General features: G+C 34.5%; 1 protein-coding gene across 1 annotated transcript; it reads right to left on the bottom strand.

Annotated features, from left to right (window-relative positions):
• Window positions 1–220: 220 nt before the first annotated feature.
• LOC130812523 (E3 UFM1-protein ligase 1 homolog) lies at window positions 221–18,770 on the bottom strand. The gene is made up of 20 exons (XM_057678017.1): window positions 18,426–18,770; window positions 16,818–17,129; window positions 16,440–16,706; window positions 16,237–16,284; window positions 14,413–14,478; window positions 14,219–14,322; window positions 12,506–12,599; window positions 12,372–12,428; window positions 11,750–12,167; window positions 11,492–11,646; window positions 11,196–11,261; window positions 11,037–11,105; window positions 10,855–10,947; window positions 10,681–10,746; window positions 3,084–3,130; window positions 2,894–2,957; window positions 1,578–1,655; window positions 1,416–1,478; window positions 779–868; window positions 221–587 (listed from the first exon to the last, which is right to left on the bottom strand). Exons 1-20 carry the CDS (start codon window positions 18,597–18,599, stop codon window positions 468–470), a joined length of 2,451 nt encoding a protein of 816 aa, XP_057534000.1. The 5' UTR covers window positions 18,600–18,770; the 3' UTR covers window positions 221–467.
• Between the last annotated feature and the right edge of the window lie 1,370 nt (window positions 18,771–20,140).

Raw genomic sequence — 20,140 nt, 5'->3', positions numbered from 1 at the left:
CATGTACCCGAAAAGCTAGAAAGCCAGATACCCGGTTAGTCGGTTAACTATTTTAACGGCTCGTGTCCCAACTTGATTTATCCGGATGCCCAAATATCGGATACCAGAAAGAATCGGGTCGGGACATGGATACATTTTCTACATAAAGTAGATTCATATGGAGGTCCTTATATTTAAGATAAAATATTCACAAAAATACAAAACCAATGTTCTTTCCTAGTTTGTAAATCAACCACTCACAAGAGGAAAAATTAGAGAAGTAATGCTTGTCATTTTCCATTATTCAAGGATACATATTTCATCTGTTATTGTCTACATCTCATTAGAGCAGCAATCCTTTGTGAAATCTGTAATGTTGTATACCCGTAGAAAGAAATTCAAGCAGTAATTTTACTCTATGGTTTGTGCTATAGAGTTATTCATATAAATAAACGAAAACCATTCGGGATAGAATGTTTATGTTGCGTTCATGTGTCAGCTTGCTCCTGAGGTTGGGAAGATCCAAGAACCAAATCCTTTAATGTCGGAATTAGGTTCTCCAAAAGTTCCTTCTTTGTCGTGATTCTGTCTGATGCACAATCATCTTCCTGATTGACAGAAAAAGTAAGCTGATGTAAGTGACATTCTCTTAAGGAAAACTGGATTGTGCTTAATTTTACAGAGAACATAAAATGAGAGACTTTCGAGGGATTAGCAAGAACATCGATATTCAGAAAGTGTTTGCAAAAGGATAACTGCCAGATCAGAGAAATCAAAGTTGAAAAGCAAAATTACTAACATTAGTAGAAGCAGACATCAGTGATAAAAGCGTAACGGTAGCTGAATGGTAGTCCATCAAGGTTTTGAATGCTGATTCATCTAACTTATCCTGAAATAAGAAGAGATACGATGTTCAGATGCAGCGAAATTGCATTATAATCAACCCCTGATGTGCTCTAGATAATCTTCTCAAACTGAAAAAGGCTAGAAATCAAGAACAGAAAACATCTCTATGTAGTTTCTAAAGCACAGAAAATGTAAACCTTACAAGTAACATGTGCAAACAGAGTGAACCCCGTCTCAATACACAGAAACAGACAGGATACGGCTCAAATGTCCACTTCAGAACCATAGTCACAAGTCCAACTCATTGAACAACGGACTATTGTATTGAATGTTGGGGATAAAACATATTTTAGAGAACAGTCATTAATTTCAAGTAGCTAAATATCTGACTCTTGCAACAAATTAGAAATATGAATTAATATATTGTAATAGCATGCATCAAAATTCCAATGTAGAACAAAAATGATTAGACCGAACTTTATCTCTCAACTTTAGTGGATGTTAATTTCTACGATGTTCAATTGTACACTCCTCACAAAATACAGGAAAATCCATAATAAATTTCCATGAATAATGCAGCCTTGCATTACCTTCAATCGAGAAACAGCAGTAGACATGGCCCTTCCTGGAGCCTGAAGTGCTTTATTATAAATCTGTCATTCAGGAACGAGCTAGCATGTCAACATAATCGAAAATAGATCTTCATATGATGAATTCTTGATTCCATAACTGTACATAATTAATTAACTGACCTTCAAATAAAGCAAAGAGACAACTTTTGGCAGAAGTACAACTGGATCAGTTTCCATGGATACCTGAGATGTGAGATCCTGGATACACATTGCACACATTGCACAGGAGACATTAAGTAACTGAACTGTCAAAACCTTCCCTTCTGTTTTACTCACCATTGATTCTCTAAAATAATAAACTAAAAACTCTAGTTTAGGGTGCGTTTGTACACCTACATTAAAGCAACAGCAACAACATAGCACTACCCCAATTCCAAGTGGCTCCCACGGATGTATGCAACCGTACCTTGTACTAATAAAGAAGTTGTTTCCACATGAACCCATAGATTTTGTATTTTCAGCATCACAAGGTTAGGAATTCAGTGAGAGCAGAGTAACTACAGCCTTAAAGGAAAGAAGTTTACAATTTACAACCAAGCTGGCAATGATAATTGTGAAGTTAATATTGGTACAATCAGGCTAAACATAGTCAAGAAATTGAAGCCCTCTTGGAGGTGTGTTAGTGAGTTTACAAGTTGAGGTAAAATGACCCTAAGAGTCTTCTGAGACTTACCGGCCACGCCAAAGCATTCCACATTAGCATAAGCTACAGAAAAACTCAAAATTCAGACAATGTGCTAAATGTGTATGGCCGACAACAGTCAATGACAGTATCAGCTTTCTTACACAATTGGGATGTGTTTTGTGAGTCATAAATTTGACATGCCTCCAAATTTAACGGACTATGGGCGTTCAAAATGTTTAATGGATGCCAGATATACAGCCACTATTGTATAAGTCATGCTGTAATGCAAGTCCAATACATACTATCAAAGTGTCACTTGCATGATCTGTATCTGTCAGGTGACTCAGGTAAGAATTGAAATTACAACTACAAACACAAAATCTAGTTCCCGAATTCAATGCATGGATGATTATATATTTCCACGTTAAAACAACACATCCCATGGGCACATAGTAATAGCTCACAAACCTTGAGGTCTCATCCAGGCCACAAGTACTGCAACATTTCCATATCTAATAAACTTGAATCCTATACAGATTACTATATAAGCACCCAAAGTAGCTGCTGTAATAGTCTATCCTCTGTAAGAATAGAATTTACTGTAAGCAAAAGCATATTCCCACAGCTGCAGACACTGAGAATTAATGAGATTATTAGGGGTTGAGATTTGAGAATATGCTGTGGTCTATTTAATCACCTTCTGCTAGCCATTAACCATGTACTTGCTAATATTTCCTAAACAATAACAAGTAACTTAGAATAGAGTTTAGGAAAACTATAGTAGATGGTATAGATGAGAGAAAATGCATACCTTACGATACGAATGCAAAAGCGACTTCTCCAGTTTCTTATCGAGCTTCTTCAAATATAATCCACTAGAAATACATTACTTCAAATTATTAGAAATAAGGTATATAATCGAGGTACTAACAATCTAACAAACTGATTTAAAATTTTATTCCAGCAAAGTAAAAACCTTCAATAGTTGAGCTCAAAGTTACCTTTCTTCCACCAATGTTGTCAATGCTGTCATGAATATGTCCACTCTCTGTCACACACAGAAATTTAAGAGTATTGATAAATTGAGAATATATCTTAAGAAAAAAATGAATCAAGATGTATATGCACTCCTTCATGAATTTTGCTATGATTTTTATTAATATGAAGAAGGTTTATGACAAAGAACAAAAGCAGGCCTAGGGGGCTATGGAAAAAAGGGATGCTACGCAAGTATATAGGTATAGTCCAAGATATGTCTAAAGATATACAACCTAGTGGTAGGACATGTAGAGAAGCGACTTGGGGCACAAATTTTCTACATCTAAGAATCTGATTTGAGCTCTTTGTTGTCAGCAGCAGTCCTAGATGAGATAACAAGACTGTCAAAGGAAGAAGTTTCACGGTGCATGTTGTTCATCGATGACATCACATTAGTTGAAGAAACAAAAGACGGGTTCAAAGCTTAGGCAGATATAAGAATCAAAATAATTTAAAAAAGAGTATATGAAATGTTATTCGGCATGAAGGATCACAATAGAGGTGTTGTAAAGATATATATGAAGGAACCCTTCTAAGTAGGTGTTACAGTACCTTGACGTAAATTTTTCACAACTAAAATATTGATCAAGATGTTAAGCATATGCTTCGATGCGGGTAGTTCAAATAAAGTGTTATGACTGCAATATCACATAATCAAGATGTGCCACTAAAGTCAAAAAGAAAATTCGACCGGACTTGCATTAGATTAGCTCTACCATATACGTCAACATGTTGGCTATTAGAAATAGAATAAATCATTATCGAAAGATGTGATAGCCGAGATGTGTATGTTAATGCGGATGAGTAGATATACCCTATAGGATATAATAGGGCGTACATGGTCTGGTTTGGTCTAGTCTGACACTAAAATGAGACCAGGACAAAAAATTCCGACCTAAAAATTTTCCGAACCGGCCTAGACCGTTTAAATTACCAGACCGGATCGGACCAAACTGTTCTGATCTGGTCTACGTTTTTTATTTTTATATTTTTTCCAAATTAATAGATGTGTTTATGCAAATATTTGTTACCGACAATCACCAAATATAACGGAGTAATTTGTAATTAGTTGATTGCTTCAACATCATTCCATTATATATTACTATAAAAATAACTACATCTTGAAATATTTAGGTAGCAACCTATATTTTTTATAAAAAAATTATGATTTTCGATCATAGTACGGTTTTCGGTCTGTTCTAGTCTAAAAAATAAAAAGTTGGGACCAAACCAGAAACCATAAATTTAAAAAAAAAATCAGACCAAACCGTTTAGACAGCATACCAAACCAAATACTAAAATTACGGTTTGGTCTAGTTTGGTTTGCGGTTTAAACCAAACTTTGTTCAACCCTAGATATAATCCAATATAAAGACACAAGAAAGATTGTTAGAGTTACGAATATTCTAGACAAATGAGAGAAAATGTTTAGATTCTTTTTTCATATGCAAAGAAGACCGAAAGATACATTAGTAAGAAAATTGGTTGGGGGAGGAGAATAAATAGATGATCATCGAAATTGATTTTCTAATTTATAGATTAGTTTTAATGAGAGCCAAATAATGCATAATCTTTGTTGGCGACAATTTTCCACATTGATTTTGTTTTAATTCATGTAATGGGCCTCATATTGTAGGAAGTAAGGCTTTCGCATTGTTGCATTATATACTTTGTAAAGAAAAGTAGGAAAACTTCATTGGCAAAACGACGAGCAAAGATGGTCGGATTTTAAGGGATGATGAAGGGATTGGGAGGGAGATATCAAGATTCTATAAGGATTTATTCTCACTATCTCACCATGAGAGACCTTTTGTGGAAGTTGCTTGCATTGGAGTCTTATTGACCATGATCATGCCAGTTGGCTTGAAAGGCCTTGAGTTGGATGAAATTAAAAACAAAAAGTTGATTTTGAGATGGAAGGAAATAAATCCCACGGTCCCCAAGAAGCACGGACTTTGAAGGTCGGCGATTACAGACCCATTGGCCTCAACACTAGTGCAAAATATCAAATGATTTTTAAGCTTGATTTTGAGAAGGCTTATGATAGAGTCAATCGGAAATTCTTAGACAAGGTCATGGAAAAGAGGAGCTTTGGGAGACCATGGAGAAAATGGATCAATGGTTGCCTTAATTCTTCCAGTTTTGTGGTGGTTTTGAATGGTTCTTTGAGAGCGTGATTTAAATCTTTCAAAGGTCTTAGACAAGGTGATGCTTTATCTCCATTTCTTTTCAGTTTAGTTGCTGATGTTTTGAGTAGAATACTTACAAGATGAGTTGAGAGAGGATGTAGGTTGAGTAAAGAGAACATTATGGTTAGTCACCTCCAATATGCAGATGATACTATACTATGTATATCAGGAGATAGGAAAATATTTTGCAATGCTCTTAGAATGATTTTTTTTTTTTCAAAAGATTTCGGGTTTGAAAATTAATTCTCAGAAGTCTAGTCTTGCTGCAATTAATTTGGTAGATGTGGAATTAGAGCTTTTGGCTAACTCAACTAATTGCAAAGTGGTTGCCCTTGGGATCTAATTGTAGACAAAAAGGATTTTTAGGGGCTGGTCATTGAAAAGATTTCAAAAAAGATTGATGGATGGTAGAAATCATCTTTCTCCTAGGGAGGTAGAATCAATATTGTCAACTCATGCTTAAGAAATATTCCACTTTACTTTATTTTCTTTTTTTGTCACTCCAAAATCCATTACTAAAATTTTTAGAGAAGATGAAGAATTTTCTTTAGGAGGGAGATAGAGAGGTGAAAAGGAATTCTAGTGAAGTCGGAGATAGTGAGACTGTCGTTTCATCAAGAAGGTCTGAGTAGGGGATTTGAAGGTTAAAAATTCGGCATTACTTCGTAAGTGGCTTTGGAGATTTCTTCATGAACCAGATCTTCTTTGGCATCGAGTCATCAGAAGCATCTTTGGATCTCCAATATCTCTATGGGATGTATGCGCTAATCCAAGTTCTTTATATTTCAATCCTCAAAAGTCAATTTCTCAAGTATCTCCAATTTGTTTTACGTTTATTCGACTCAAAGCGGGGAGGGGCAATTTGATTAAATTTGGGGAAGATGTTTGGATAAGTACAACCCTTCAAAACCCTTTTTCTAAGACTATAGCAATTATCCACTAAACATGATGTTCCTATTTGTAATTTGTATTCTTGTAGGGAGGGAGATATTCAAGTGGCATGGTTTTTTTTTTTCTTTAATCCTCATCCTTTAGAATGAGACCTTCAATTCGTTGTTGATTTGCTATCCATTCTTCAAAATACCCATCTAAAAATTCGAATTCTAGGTATTGGTGTTCAGATACATCTACAAGATTTTCTTGTGCTTCTTTCACTCATGCTTAGTATCACTTTCTTCCTCATTAAATCAACGTTTTGAAACTAACTTTATTTGAAATCGAAAGTTCCCTGTAAGATTAGAGCTTTTGTGTGGTTGGTGGTTTTAGGGAACCTCGACATTATGGAGAATTTCAAAATTAAAAGAGCTGGCAAAGTGTTGAATCATGTGTTATGTGCTTGAAAGATGGAAAGGATAATGATCATCTCTTTTTGTATTGTAGTTTAACGAGAAAATATAGGGCATACTCTTATGATAAGTGGAGATCTTTGGGTAGGTCCAAGGGATTGGGGATTTTCTATTCTTTTGATCACTGAGGCTTTGGAAATAAGAGGGAGCTGAAAAGTTTGTGGAGATGTTGCTGGACTTGCTGCTATGCAATTCTTAGACCAATTTGGTTGGAGAGGAATAGACGAATTTTGAACGATGGGTTCTTATTGTTGGAAATTATATTGGAGAAAGCAATTCTTTGGTCTTTTTGACCATGCTACTCTAAATGATCTTTGTAAAAGTAATTGGGAGACTGTGATGTATATTTTAGATGATCTCATTTGGGATTTCTCATCCCTAATCTGTACTTTTGACAGTTTCCCATTAACTTTCTTTACCAAAGAAACAATCACTAAAAAAATTAGTAGTGACAACCTGGTCCAAAAGCAGCTCCATCAGTAGGTGTTCTTCTGGCATTTACTCTTGGTCCATAAAGGGGTTGTGATCAATCAATGACAGGTAAGTAATACTTCATCACATTTGTAATTTTTTGATAGTGAGTATTATTTTGCTATTCATTGCTCATCCCAAGCCCAAACAAGGAGGAGAGTTGTGTTACATTTGTGAAAACAGCAGAAAACAGAAAACCTCATCAGGTCCCTAAGCTAACCCTATCAATTAATCAGCTCCATTTGGGGATGAAGACTTAGAAGGAGAATGCAGTCAACTGGCAATGGGGGTATGTTAAGAATGAGAAATAATTTTGCTCGAGTTTTGTTGGTAAAAACATTAGCAAAAGAGATAAAAGAGGTGAAGGAAGAATAAGGCTATAAAGAATGGGAGAGTAGAGAGAGGCATCTAAAAATTGTTGTGTTTGTTGAGCTATTAGCTGATTTGGAAGAGATCTCCTCCTCAAAGCTGGGAAACTATCTTCACATACTGCATTTTAATATTAATCCTCTGTTATCTTCATCTTTAAATCTCAATAGCTGATATCCCTGTTATGAACAGCCAATACAACGCAAAGCCCATGTTTGGCTATTTCTCCAAATACATTCTCCCTCCGTCCTTCTAAATTTGCCCCACATCTATTTTAGTCTGTCCCAATGAGTTTCACCCATTACTATTTTGGGATATGACCTCACCACTCTAACACACCTATACTTTCTATTTCCCCTCTCTTAGTTCCTCCCCTTAACTCACAAAAGGATAAAAAAAAAAAAACTAACTCACCCAACCCAATTCCTTAAACTCCATGCCATCCCCCCACAGTGCAAAACCAAGAGGACAAAGGACTATATGCTTTGCTAAGTTAACAGTGAGTCTCAGTCATATGTATTTCTTTATTGTGACAAAACAAGTTAACAGGGATTGAGGGTGCTTTCTTTGCATAAATAAGGGTCGGTCAGTTAAATGTTTTGGATTGGGGGAAGATTCACGTTTTCATATGACGTGGTGCAAAGTTTTCATGGCAATTAAGTGGCATGTCATAAGGATGCAAAACAGCTCCTGTGTTTGATCTATAATTTTCTTCAGTTGAGAAGACAGCTTGTCCTCATTTTCTGCTCTCTTTCTTCAGAGAAAAATTATTTTCTAATTAAAACAAAGGAAATAAAAAACGTAAAATAAAAATAAAAGTGAAGGAATCATGACACAAGATGCAGCAAATGCTTAAGTCATTCCATCAAGACACAACTGGAAGGTGTAAAAGGAATTGGACAGAACTCTCCTTAGCTCCTAAACATTCACTCAAAGTATGTTTGCCTTCACATTTCCTACGCATGTTCTCCATAAATAATAGGTACCCAAGACCACTATGTGCATAACAGGAAATAAAAAAATTTTGTTAGAATCAAGGAAGCCTTTTTGTAAGATCCTGCTAAAATAACCTACGTAGCTAGTAAGGGTGCAAACATCTCAAGTGTGAATGAAAACCTTCTAAAGAAATCTGCAACTTACACTAAAATCCATCCCATGTCGTAGTAAGAATCCAAAATGCTAATATAAAATTGTCATGAGATTGGAAGACTAATCATAAGCCTGCAGGATTTTACCATTTTCATCAACATTTTTCAGTAATACTCCAAAGAAGCTACATGTGAGACTACGGCAATATGGGTATGACGATTACCTTTTGCCTGGTCAGCCAGAGTCGTGCTAACGTTCAATCTCTTATTCTCGAGTACGTTATGTGACCAAAGGAATGCTATCTCCAATAATTATGAATTTCTTGCCAATCACAAATAAGAATCTACTTCTAACCCTCCAGCTCATCTTTTCTAGGGAAAATTTGGGTTTCTGTACATGACCAATATGATCCTTGAGAAACCTTAAAACAATTATAGCCTTCCCTCCATAATATTAGCAATGTCGCCCAATCTCCAAATCATAATTTCTCGGAACCTTAGTATTAAAAGAGGCAAGGCGCAGAGAAAAGTGCGAGCTTTTCATAGGTGCAGTGCACTTTTTTACAGTTCAAAAGCCTATTTAAAAGGTAAAACAATGTGATTCATATAAGATTTGAATTAAAGATTCAAAACATTCGTTATCATTGCGCTACACCACTAATATAGTGTAAAATGGCCCACGACTGGGGTACATAAACCTATATTTTAAAGCATTCTATCTAATTGGCTTGTGATTGTGTTTAATTGTTATCATATTTTTATCAATGAAAAGAGAAGAGAAAAAAGATAAAGACCCCGAAAAAAGGGAAGAAGAAATGATGAAATGAGAAGAAAGAAGACAAAAATTCATAGAGGAATATTGAATTGAAAGAAGAAAAAGAGAAATTTTGAAAGAAAAGCCAACAAAAGTAGTCAAAAACTTGAAGAAAAGAAAAATTAAAAGAGTAGCAGTTAGAAATTGAAGACACCAGAAAATTCAACAAAATCAAAGTAAAGAAAAAAAGATAGGAATCTAGAAGGAAAAAGATGAAGAATCTACAAGAATGAGTATTAGAAAGACCGATAAGATTAGACCAGTAAACGGTTAGTCGGGAGGATATTGAGTCGGGTCTTGTCAAGTTTATTTTGACCCAATGGTTCAAGGGGTTTTTTAATTCTTATCATTAATGTTTTTCAAAAAAAAAAAAAAGCAAAATATACTTTTTCTTATCCTACTAATTGTCCCTTTTGAGATTTGACACTATTTGTCAATCACTATTAGTTTGTATTTTATTCTTAATCTATAAGTTAAAACAGGTCAAAACGGCCATGTTCGGTTTTAGTACAAGGCATAAAAAGTACAAGGCAGAAAAAAAAAAAGTTCGTGTTTTATATCTCGCTTAGTCCAGATTAGAAAAAAAAATCTTGAGCCTAGCTTTGAAGTGCGCTTTTTGAAACTAAGCATAATACAATGTAGAGTCTTAATGGCTAACCCATATAAGCTTGTGGAAATAATACTTTACAGAATAAAAATGCACAAAATAAGATGTGTCTTTCACACATAAAACGATACATAGATAAAAACAATTTACTTTGTTTTTGGTGAGCCAGGGATCTTTAGCCTATCATTAAGCAATTCTTTTTATGTCACTTGGATTGTATCGGTCCCATTCAGCATGGTTTAGGGTGCAGAATGCCTTTGATACTTTGCCTGCTCTAATCTAAAATCTAACCACCTAGGATGTAACAACAGAAAAGTCCAGGACATGCCTTCAAAATTGTACATTGTATAGCAAACAGTAACCAAGATAAAAGCATGCAACCCAAGAAAAATTTGTTTGATATTTGTGAAGCTCTTACTACAGGAATCCTTCTCTATCCTCACTTTGTTGGAAAATAAGAAAAAATAAAACCAACAAAAGCAAACTAGACGCTGTTAACTTCAGCAGAACAAATAACTTTGTACAAAGATACAAATTGCTCGTCAAGATGTGCACAGAAAGCATTCCATGTGTAGAGTAGTCAAATAGAATAAGGTTAAGAGGAAGACTTCGCCACAGGATCTCAGAAGGTAAGCAAAAATGAGAGAAACTAACTACAAATTATAAACATACCAACCTTTCCCTCCAAAGATTCCACCAAAGCGACAGCCTTGACAGATAGGGAACCATTCAAGCCTTTTGCCTAAGTTAAAACAATAAGCTTGATCATATACCAAATCTTAAAGGTAAATTTAATCTATATTTCCTAAATGTCAATCCAACATAAACTGAAATCCTTAAAGTCACATACAAGAGAATTCCTTTCACCAGAACTGAGTGAAACAGGCTCTACAATTTGGGAATCTTCCACTGCAATTCCATTCTTCAATTTGTTGTACACATCCTATATTCAAAAAACTTAACTTCTCATTAAAAAAGTAAAGCACCAGATGGTTTAAAGAACATAATGACAGCTTTCGGACAAAGCAGTACCAAGTTATACAAAAGCATGTCAGCAATTATGGATCCAGTAGTTCTTAGCAAATGTCTGTGTAATACAACCTGTAAAATATAACAAGGGAAAAATTCCATGACCTACACTAATGAAAAACATATGTTTTACAAAGTAAAATGTTGCTAAAATAAACTCACAAAGATCGTTTGATCATCTTCAAACAGGTCCAATGCTTTTTCATAAAGCTGCATGTTCATGTAAAGCTGGAAAAAAAAACCAAAAAGTTATGACGGCAAAAGAAGCAGAATCAGAATCAAATATACTAGAAATTAGCTAGCTCATATACTCAACAGATTAGTTTAAATAAGGTAATAAAACCCAAAAAAATCTCAATGCTCCAAAACAAACATACCAGCTTGGCTAACTATAATTATAGTTGAAGATTAGAGATTCTTTAAGATATTTTTCTAGCAAAATGGATAAGACAGTAAACCTCATCAAGCTTCTTTTGCAAGTTATCAAGGATGCATTTCATTCTATCTGAATTTTCAGCCAACATTGCCTTTCTTCTTTCATTCCATGAAGTGACCAACATAGGTCTCAAATGGTTAGCCAAGGGTTTAATGATTGTTTCATGATCATCCACACCTGCAGCACAAAAATACTATGTAAAAATTGAAGATAAGAAATTCATAAAAGATGACTATAAAGAGGACAAGGTATAAAGAAAACAAAGAGCTATTCAACAAACCTTGCTCTTCAAACTCAGGAACCAAAGTTAATATATTATTAATTATCCAATCCTCTGAAGGGACACTAACTCCATCCTCTTTCAGTCTTTTTGATTCTGAAATATGTGATGTTGAAGTGTCTTTTCCTTTTTTCTGATTCCTCTTAGATTTTGAGGGAACAGGCTCTTGACTAACGAGTTCACTTTCAATGGCAGAACTTCTAGTATTCCCTGTAGATTTACCTTTCTTTTTTCTAGAACCTTTCTCTATGCTTGGCCTATTTCCACTCTCATTAGTGGTTTCACTAAACTCTGATAACCTACTTGGAGCACTTCCACCTTTGCTTTCCTTCGTCAGATGCTTCTCATCACCTACTCCACTAGGAGAAGAAAAAGAAATGGATGTTTGCATCTCCTTGTCAAGTCGAGTAAAGACATCCTACACAACAGCACAAAAGATTTGCAAGCATTAAGTTTCACCTGTTTACAAAAGTTTAAAGTTGACATCTTAGGAAAATATCTATGTCCCAGTTATTGAGAGACATCCATGTCCCCAGACAAGTTTAATATTTATCAAGTCATCGACTCATTTCACACTAAAATTTTGCAAAATAATTCAATTTCCAGGATCCGTATCCCATACCTTGATGAAGCCATCACTCAGGACATAGGACTCTCCCACGATAAGCGCTTTGTTAGACTGAGAACCAAATGACACAAATATTATTAAAAGAAAACATATACGGAAGAATCTTAACTAAAACCATGAGATATCACCTTAAGTGCTGACTGTAAAGATGGGCACAAGGACAAAATCTTATATGCATCTTGTGAGCCACATAAAGAGGGCAGCACCATAAGAGAATCAATCCTGTAGCACTTCATTTATCAGACTTAAGTAAAAGGAAAGCACAATGGCATAAAAGTAAACACAAAGTAACCAATATATGTACTAATCTCCTTAATTTTCTGTAGTAAACAGGTTATAGTAACATGTTACAAACTTCCAACACTTCAGCAAAACTGCAAATCCACAATTAAACAGAGGCCTTGGAACAGGTAGCCAACCAACTTATCATGCTATAGAAAACTACAATGAACCAGTTTATGAAACCATAAAGATCTCAGCCATGAATTACAATAAACAAAAATCTTCAAAAACAAAGGTACATCAAACAGCCAGCTGTCTCAATTTCAGAAGCATATAGCAGCCAAGCACCCTCCCATTAGCCCAAATCACAAAAAAAATATCCAGTGCATATTGAGGCAATAATGTTTTATAACAAGTACTAAGAGTGAACCGGATTAAGGCTGCTCCTGAACTGGGGAAATGACCCTCCTCTGACTGTTTTTTAATGGCTAACGATACATGATGGTCTCTGATCTGAAGGAAACATTTATACCATAAAGACTGCATTTAATTAAAATAAAAGGAGCATTTTGACCAAAATTTTGTTTTCAATTGGATTTTAAACCATTTTCCTTTGCTGGCTTCTTTGGCAAGAGTTGGCAAGCAAAGAAAAAGGTACATGAGGCCTGAGGGAGAGAGGATGGTAAGAAAATGAAGAGGAAGCTGATAAATAGGGATGAAAATATGCTTTTCTTGCACAAATATATATTCACTGTCAGAATATTATTTTCAATCATCTACAAACCAGTTCTCGCAGCCAACCACAACTAGAGCCCAAGGCTTAGTTCTATCATAGCTTCATCTTGAGTCTTGACTCCTTGGGCCTCACTGCAACTTTCCAAGGAAAATAAGAAATGGTAATGGTACTTAAAGAGTGGGTGCTTCAAGCAGAAACTATCATATGGATTAATAAAGGAAAAAACATCTGACTCATAATGCATGAGCAGACAAAACTTTTGAGTCTTGACATATGCCAGCTTAAGTACGCAGGCTGTATAAAGAAGGCTTTCCATCTCGTCAAATCCAATAAGTCATAAGTGTCTATAGGAATTTATTGGAATACAAAGTCGCTCACAAGAGTTAGGGCTATGTTTAAGCATTAAGCATTTTCCCAAAGTAGATTTACTAAACATTTGATAACATTGACTGGCTTGTGATTTGTTATGAATTCTCAACTTCTTACCATTTTAATAGCGCAGTTAAGACTTCTACGCAAACAAACTGTTCGATAAAATTATGACTTCAAATTCCTGCATGCTAATAGAAGTTACCAAATAAAAATTCAGAATTCAGATAGGCTCAAGAATTTGGCTTATATCCGTAAAAGAAGCATGATAATCATCATTAAGTTGGAACAAAACATAATATGCCTTTCCAAAAATTTGATATACTCCTCACTTAAATATTACTGTAACTGTCAAACAAGTAAATAGTAATAAAAGTTGCGCAAATTACAATGATCAACCAGCTAAAAGAACAATTCAAGTGGTCAAGCTATTTAAGATGTGAGCAAATTGAAAAAAATCAACAAAATGATAAACTCAGTAGTGATGCATACTTCAAAAAAAATAGACCCTCACCAGCTATTTCGTTCAATAGCATCCTCCACAGCTGCATCTAACATCTCAATCATTGAGGGATGAATAAACATGGTAACCAAAGGAATACCTTCTGGATACCTGGACTATTAGAGAGTAATTCACAAGAGGGATTAGGTTATGAAAGAAGCAAACATTAACATAATTCTCAACTCGAAGATTGGGTAGCAGTTTACCTGTAAGTACTGCAAAGGCTGGGGTAATCCTAATTTATGAAGAGATTCATAGCTTATGAAGGAATTCTGCCAAAGAATATACAAACAAACATGAGAATTACAGATTGTAATGTGAACTAATATTGCACCATCCACAACAATAACAAAGCCCTAATTCCAACAATATTGGGCCATCAGCCGTTGAAAAAAAAATTGTTAAAGATAAATCACTTTAGTGACACAGGCAGAATGCAATGTTGTATGAAATACATCACTTTGACAGTTCAAAACTTTTGAAAATAATTAATGGCAATGAACCAAATAAATGACCACGACTAGTAGGTAAGGTTTGGCCACACTGAGAAGAATTTTCTTTGGTTGAAATATTCCAAATTTTCCACTCTTCTTTTCTATTTTATATTCAAGCAATCAAGATAATACAATCTTCATGAGAAACTGAATGATTCATCCTAAACTTTGCCATATGTAAGAAAATAAGCTATCAAACTCTAAGATTAAAACTAATCCTTGGTAAAATCCAAAAATCAAATAAGTCCTTAAATGCTAACTCTTGATTGCTGACAGCTAGCTCCATGTGAGGTAGCTCAAAGCCGCTTTTATTCTTTTACCTTAGGGAAAGAAAATTCTGCAGAGATCTCCAAATAAAGTTAGTTCATAGCAAGATTCTTGCACTTTCACTATAGGCATAAAGGAATGATGAATACTCAAAGGATTTTATCCTACTAACGTGGAAAACATGCAACGAAATTCTAATAGAACGGTATTTTTATAAAGCCTTTTTGGCCGAAAGATATTTCACCAACTACAAACATAACCATACACTTCTATTAATGCAAGATTAGAAGTCAACTTAATTCAGTGTTATGTGAAAAGGTAGTAAACCTACCTTAAAATGATGCATAGGAAGCAATATATGACAAATGAATTCAAAACAAACCCTCTCACAATCGACGGTTCAAATCCAATCTGTGTTTGTGATTTTCAGCTGGTCATAGCTGTTAAACATTTTTCAAGGATTTTGAGCACATATGTAGACAGTAATATTTTTTTTTTCTGATATCCTGCACCTTGCAAAACCCCTGCTTTCGAATTATAATTCTGTGTACATTCATACTCATCAATACATGCAAGGTACGGCATTAGCTGAAATGTGGAATTGTGGAGAGGATATACCAAAACAAGGATGAATGGGTCAGGAAACCTTACCAAAAGATGAAACTGTACAATGTGCAAAAGCTACCAGTTGTGTAGATACACATACACACATACAAACACCCAACTTTTACATTACCTTTGAGCATGGAACTACTCCTGAATCTCACTAAAAAAAGTGCTACAATCCTCTGCTTTTTAAACGGAAATGACATGTGATAAACTGATAAATCTTGATCTCGTAATAAAAATGACGCATTACTTGTCATAACTTGTATGTAGTTACATTCATTTACCGATCCTTCAATTGTCGTTATTTTTGCACATATTACATTTTTAAAACGTACTATATTTTGGCCAAACTCATGGTAGCCAATAGTACAATAGCACTTGATTACTTCTCTAACAAAAATAGAAACCAATTCCATTCTCATACCCACTTCATTTTTAAAACGTACTATATTCTTTTCAACATGGTACATAAGCAAAAGACAGCCATGCAACATTTGCATGTGCAAATGCAAAAACAATGTCACATAAACATGCAAAAAGGCAACAGTGATAACATTCTTGTCATGGCATTAATTATCATTTAGGTACTGTTTACGCACATTAACATGTGGATGTGGATGGGGGACAAATTCATATAGGTAACTTCCATGACTTTCATACCTGTGAAAGAAAAGAATCCACAAATTCTTTCTGAGCAGAAGCAAAAACCTGGAATCAAAAACATGACAACTTCAATCAAGACAGTAATATCATTAAAGTAACCCACACAAGACCAAAGAGGCATGAGCGTTAATTTGGAGAAAAAAATTTCCTCAGTAAAAAAACATAATACAGATATAAGTAAATGGAAAAGATGATCCTACAGCAGGTGTCCAATGAACCCCAGCACGAAGCGAACCAAGAATTTCCATCTCCTTCGCCAATCCATTGAACAATGTCTGGAAAAATGAATTGTCCACAGCCACACCAGTAGCCCCTTCCATTCCCTGGAGTAACTGCTGCAAAGAGCTCCACAAGGCTGACAAATTCATTGGAACTGTAATACCCCTAGCGGCACCACGAACCATTGCATTTACACGTGCAACATAAGCAGGGGTATACAGTTGTCCACCCTCAAGTCTACCTTTTATCTACACAGTGAATACAGATGGACAGAAACCCACGTCAAAACTTATATTACTAGAATATGAAACAAAAGATGGAATTGTTGACTTTTGTCATATTTCAAGGAATCATCATACCAAATTCCCAAGTCGTGACTCTAATACTGAAGATATTAGCTCTGAACCCACTTGCAACTGAGCAGCAAGCTCAGCCACAGCAATCTGACTGCATTCCTGAAGTCTCTCATTGATTTCTTCAGCCACAGTATCCCAATAAGAATTTGAAATTATTTCCCCTTGAACTAACATAAGCTCAGGATCACCAGATACTACAGCTTGAGCTTGTCTCTCAACATGATATAAATCAACACCAATATTGTACGCAAGATCAATCAACGACGCACGCCCTAGCCTATTTACCTCGGCTAATATCTCAAACCGTAGCTGTTCCTGTTGTATATACAAATCATATCATGAAATTATTTTAGCAAACAAAATACATCAAGAAAATCCTATCTCATTAGTGTGCTCACAAGTTGCGAAAGTAAACCAATAACATTAATGTATGTATGAATACCCATTTATATATGGTAAAGTCTCTTATTTAAGCAAGATAGCAATAAAAGTCACAACAAACAGAAAATATAATATGCCAACTAAAACAAAACAATCGGAAACAATTACTTTGTCATTGCAAGGCTATATTTGCATCCACTACATCTCCTATCACACCATTAGAAATATAATCTAGAAAAATCTATGAAATAAATAATTAACGTATACTAGAAATATCTAGCAACTAGATATTAGTAAGGTAGAATAAGAGGAAGTCTAAGAAATATCTAGAATGGCATATGTACATGAAGAATCCAGAAAAATGGAGAACTAATTCACCAGCATAGCCTAACTATAACAACTTGATTTATCCTTTGTGATGTAAGAACTAAGAACTAAAAACCAATCATGCAAAAAAACAAGCATTATAGAAGATAAGAAGCAGCTTTACATTTCTTACTCCTCTTATTACTACCATTGACTTAAACAACAGCCAAATTTTCTACAGTACACACACCACAAAGGTAGGAGCAACTATATTGAAGTGGATGACAATTGAAAGCACTTCGTAACTTCTAAATTTTAAATCTTTATTTCACTCATGTAAAATAGAATTGATAATCCACCATTCTTTTTTTGTCATAGTAATGAGCTAATGGCTCAATAAAATGCCTCATTACGGATGTATTTCTGAGACCAATTTTAAGTCCAATCATTTTATTTTAGTTTAGTTCCAATAAGTTATATCTATCGGTTTCAGTCTTGCACTCCCATATTTTCACTTCTATAAGTTCCAATAGGTCCAATTCCATCAATTCTAATACCTTAGTTCAATTCAGCCCTAATACGTCTGGGACAACAGGTCTTAAACGGTTGGCTAGGCCAGCATACATTCATATTGCATAGCTTAAATGTGAAATAACAATTTATAAACCATCATCATCATTAAACTAATCAAATCAATAACACAAATGCTGGCAACAACAATGAATATTCAAAATCAACGATTTGTATCATCGAACGAAAACACAACTAGAATTAACAAAAAAATGTCAACATCAAAACCCTAAACCTCTAATTCGATCACATAAAATTGAGAAGAAGTAAAAAAAAAAAAAAAAAAAAAAAAAAATCGAACTTAGAAATCCCTGAAAAAAGAGAATCTTAAAAATTGAGGGAAAAAAGTATTACAGGTGTGATGTATTCTTTGCCGGAAACAGTATGGAGGAGATCAAAATCGATGATTTGAAGTTCGTGAAGTTTCTGAACCAATTCAACGACATTTCTTTCAGATAATCGAATACTAGATTTAGCTTGTTGAGCGAACTCGAATTGTCTCTGCAGTTCCAGTAATTCTTCGTCCATGGCGGCAATGAAAGAATTATGTTCTTCAATCCGCCAACTATGGAGTTGTTTTCTGTTTTCTTCCCGGCTTCCACAAAATGAAAAAGTTTTTTTTTTTTTTTTTTTTTTTTTTGTTTTTTTAAGTTCTCACTTCTTTCTGAATATTCCTTTATTAGAGTGTAGGATATGTACGAGGTGATTGAAATATGAGAAGATGTAAATCATGTGAGAAGATCTATTATGAAAGCAATATATGTAAAAAAAAAAAAAATACTATTTATAATTTTAATTTTGGATTATTTTTTAAAAGTCTAACTTTTATCGTTAGTTTTCTGTCAGCAAATTCTTTTATTTTCTAATAATTCAATTTTTGCCCTGACAGCAAATAAGGGCAAAAATTGGTTTATTAAAAGATAATCCAAAGTTAAGATTATTTACAGCGGATGAGTGAAAAGTTGAATTATTAATATTAATTTTTTCAAATAGAAATTTATATTGTTTTTAGTGATCCGAAAAGACATACGATAAGGTTAACGTGCATTGGTGGAGAATGACAAAGAAGGGTGTTCCCTGTAAAAACAATAATATAGTGCAAGATAGCTATCCGAAGTGAATGCAAATTACAAATTGCATCCGCTAAGGTTTGAACCTAAGCCCCTTTGTTAGTAGTAGTCTAAAATGAGATGACTCAATCGTTCCAAGGAGACATGTCTTGCAGCAGACTGCAGATAGGTTACATAAAAAGACACTTACGTGGTTTTTATAAATCCAAAAAAGACATACAATAAGGTTGAAGTGCTTTAGTGGAGAATGACAAAGAAGGGTATTTCATGTAAAAATATTAATATAGTGCAAGATGTGTATCCAAAAATAAACCAAAATTACAAATTACATCCACAAAGGTTTGTCTCTAAACCCTTTTCTTTTTGCAACAGTTCTAAATGAAATAACTCGATTGTTGCAAGTAGACATGCCTTGGAGCAAGTAGTTTCCTGGCGATATTGTATTGGTAAATTAGACTACATATAGGGTAAATGTTGAATTATAAGCCTAAAGCGATGAAAACAAGAGTTGGAATTATAAGGATTTAAATTAAGTCAGAGTAAAGCGTAGTTGGAATCACTAGAATTTAAATATCACTTTAGCAAAAATAAGATAAGTAGAGACACTATAAAGTTTGAAGAGAAAGAAATCCCTCCAAATAGATGTTTCAAATACCTTGGGTCCATATTTTAAAATAATGAGGACTTCAAACAAGACTATGTGTGAGGGCAAAAATTGAGAGCGACTAAAGCAATATTACATGATCGAGGTGTGCTCCTAAAGTTGAAGGGCAATTATTATCAGACAATCATTTAATCAGGGCTACTATATGTGAAAGAGGGGTTGCTTGGACCCAACAATGGCAAAGAACAAACGTAGAAATTGATGAAAAACAGAATATAACAAAAGAGACAACAACACAACAAGTTTAATGAGGTATCTTGGATACCGCTCCCTCAAAAAATGTTTACTTTCATTAATAAATTCAACAATACAATAATGAATAAACTCTCATACTT

The sequence above is a fragment of the Amaranthus tricolor genome, chromosome 5, assembly GCF_026212465.1.
Source record: "Amaranthus tricolor cultivar Red isolate AtriRed21 chromosome 5, ASM2621246v1, whole genome shotgun sequence".
NCBI lineage: Eukaryota > Viridiplantae > Streptophyta > Magnoliopsida > Caryophyllales > Amaranthaceae > Amaranthus > Amaranthus tricolor.
Note: the sequence above shows the minus strand (reverse complement) of the source record. Positions and strands in the feature narration are given on the sequence as shown.

What these genes read in the sequence shown, in the direction of transcription:
- LOC130812523 (XM_057678017.1), bottom strand. Translation starts at nt 18,599, where the DNA reads ATGGACGAAGAATTACTGGAACTGCAGAGACAATTCGAGTTCGCTCAA. An exon ending in GGGTTCATTGGACACCTGCT is followed by an intron (nt 16,285 to 16,439) that starts GTAGGATCATCT and finishes TTTTGATTCCAG; the next exon opens with GTTTTTGCTTCTGCTCAGAA. An exon ending in TGGATTCTTTTCTTTCACAG is followed by an intron (nt 14,479 to 16,236) that starts GTATGAAAGTCA and finishes ATTCTTTGGCAG; the next exon opens with AATTCCTTCATAAGCTATGA.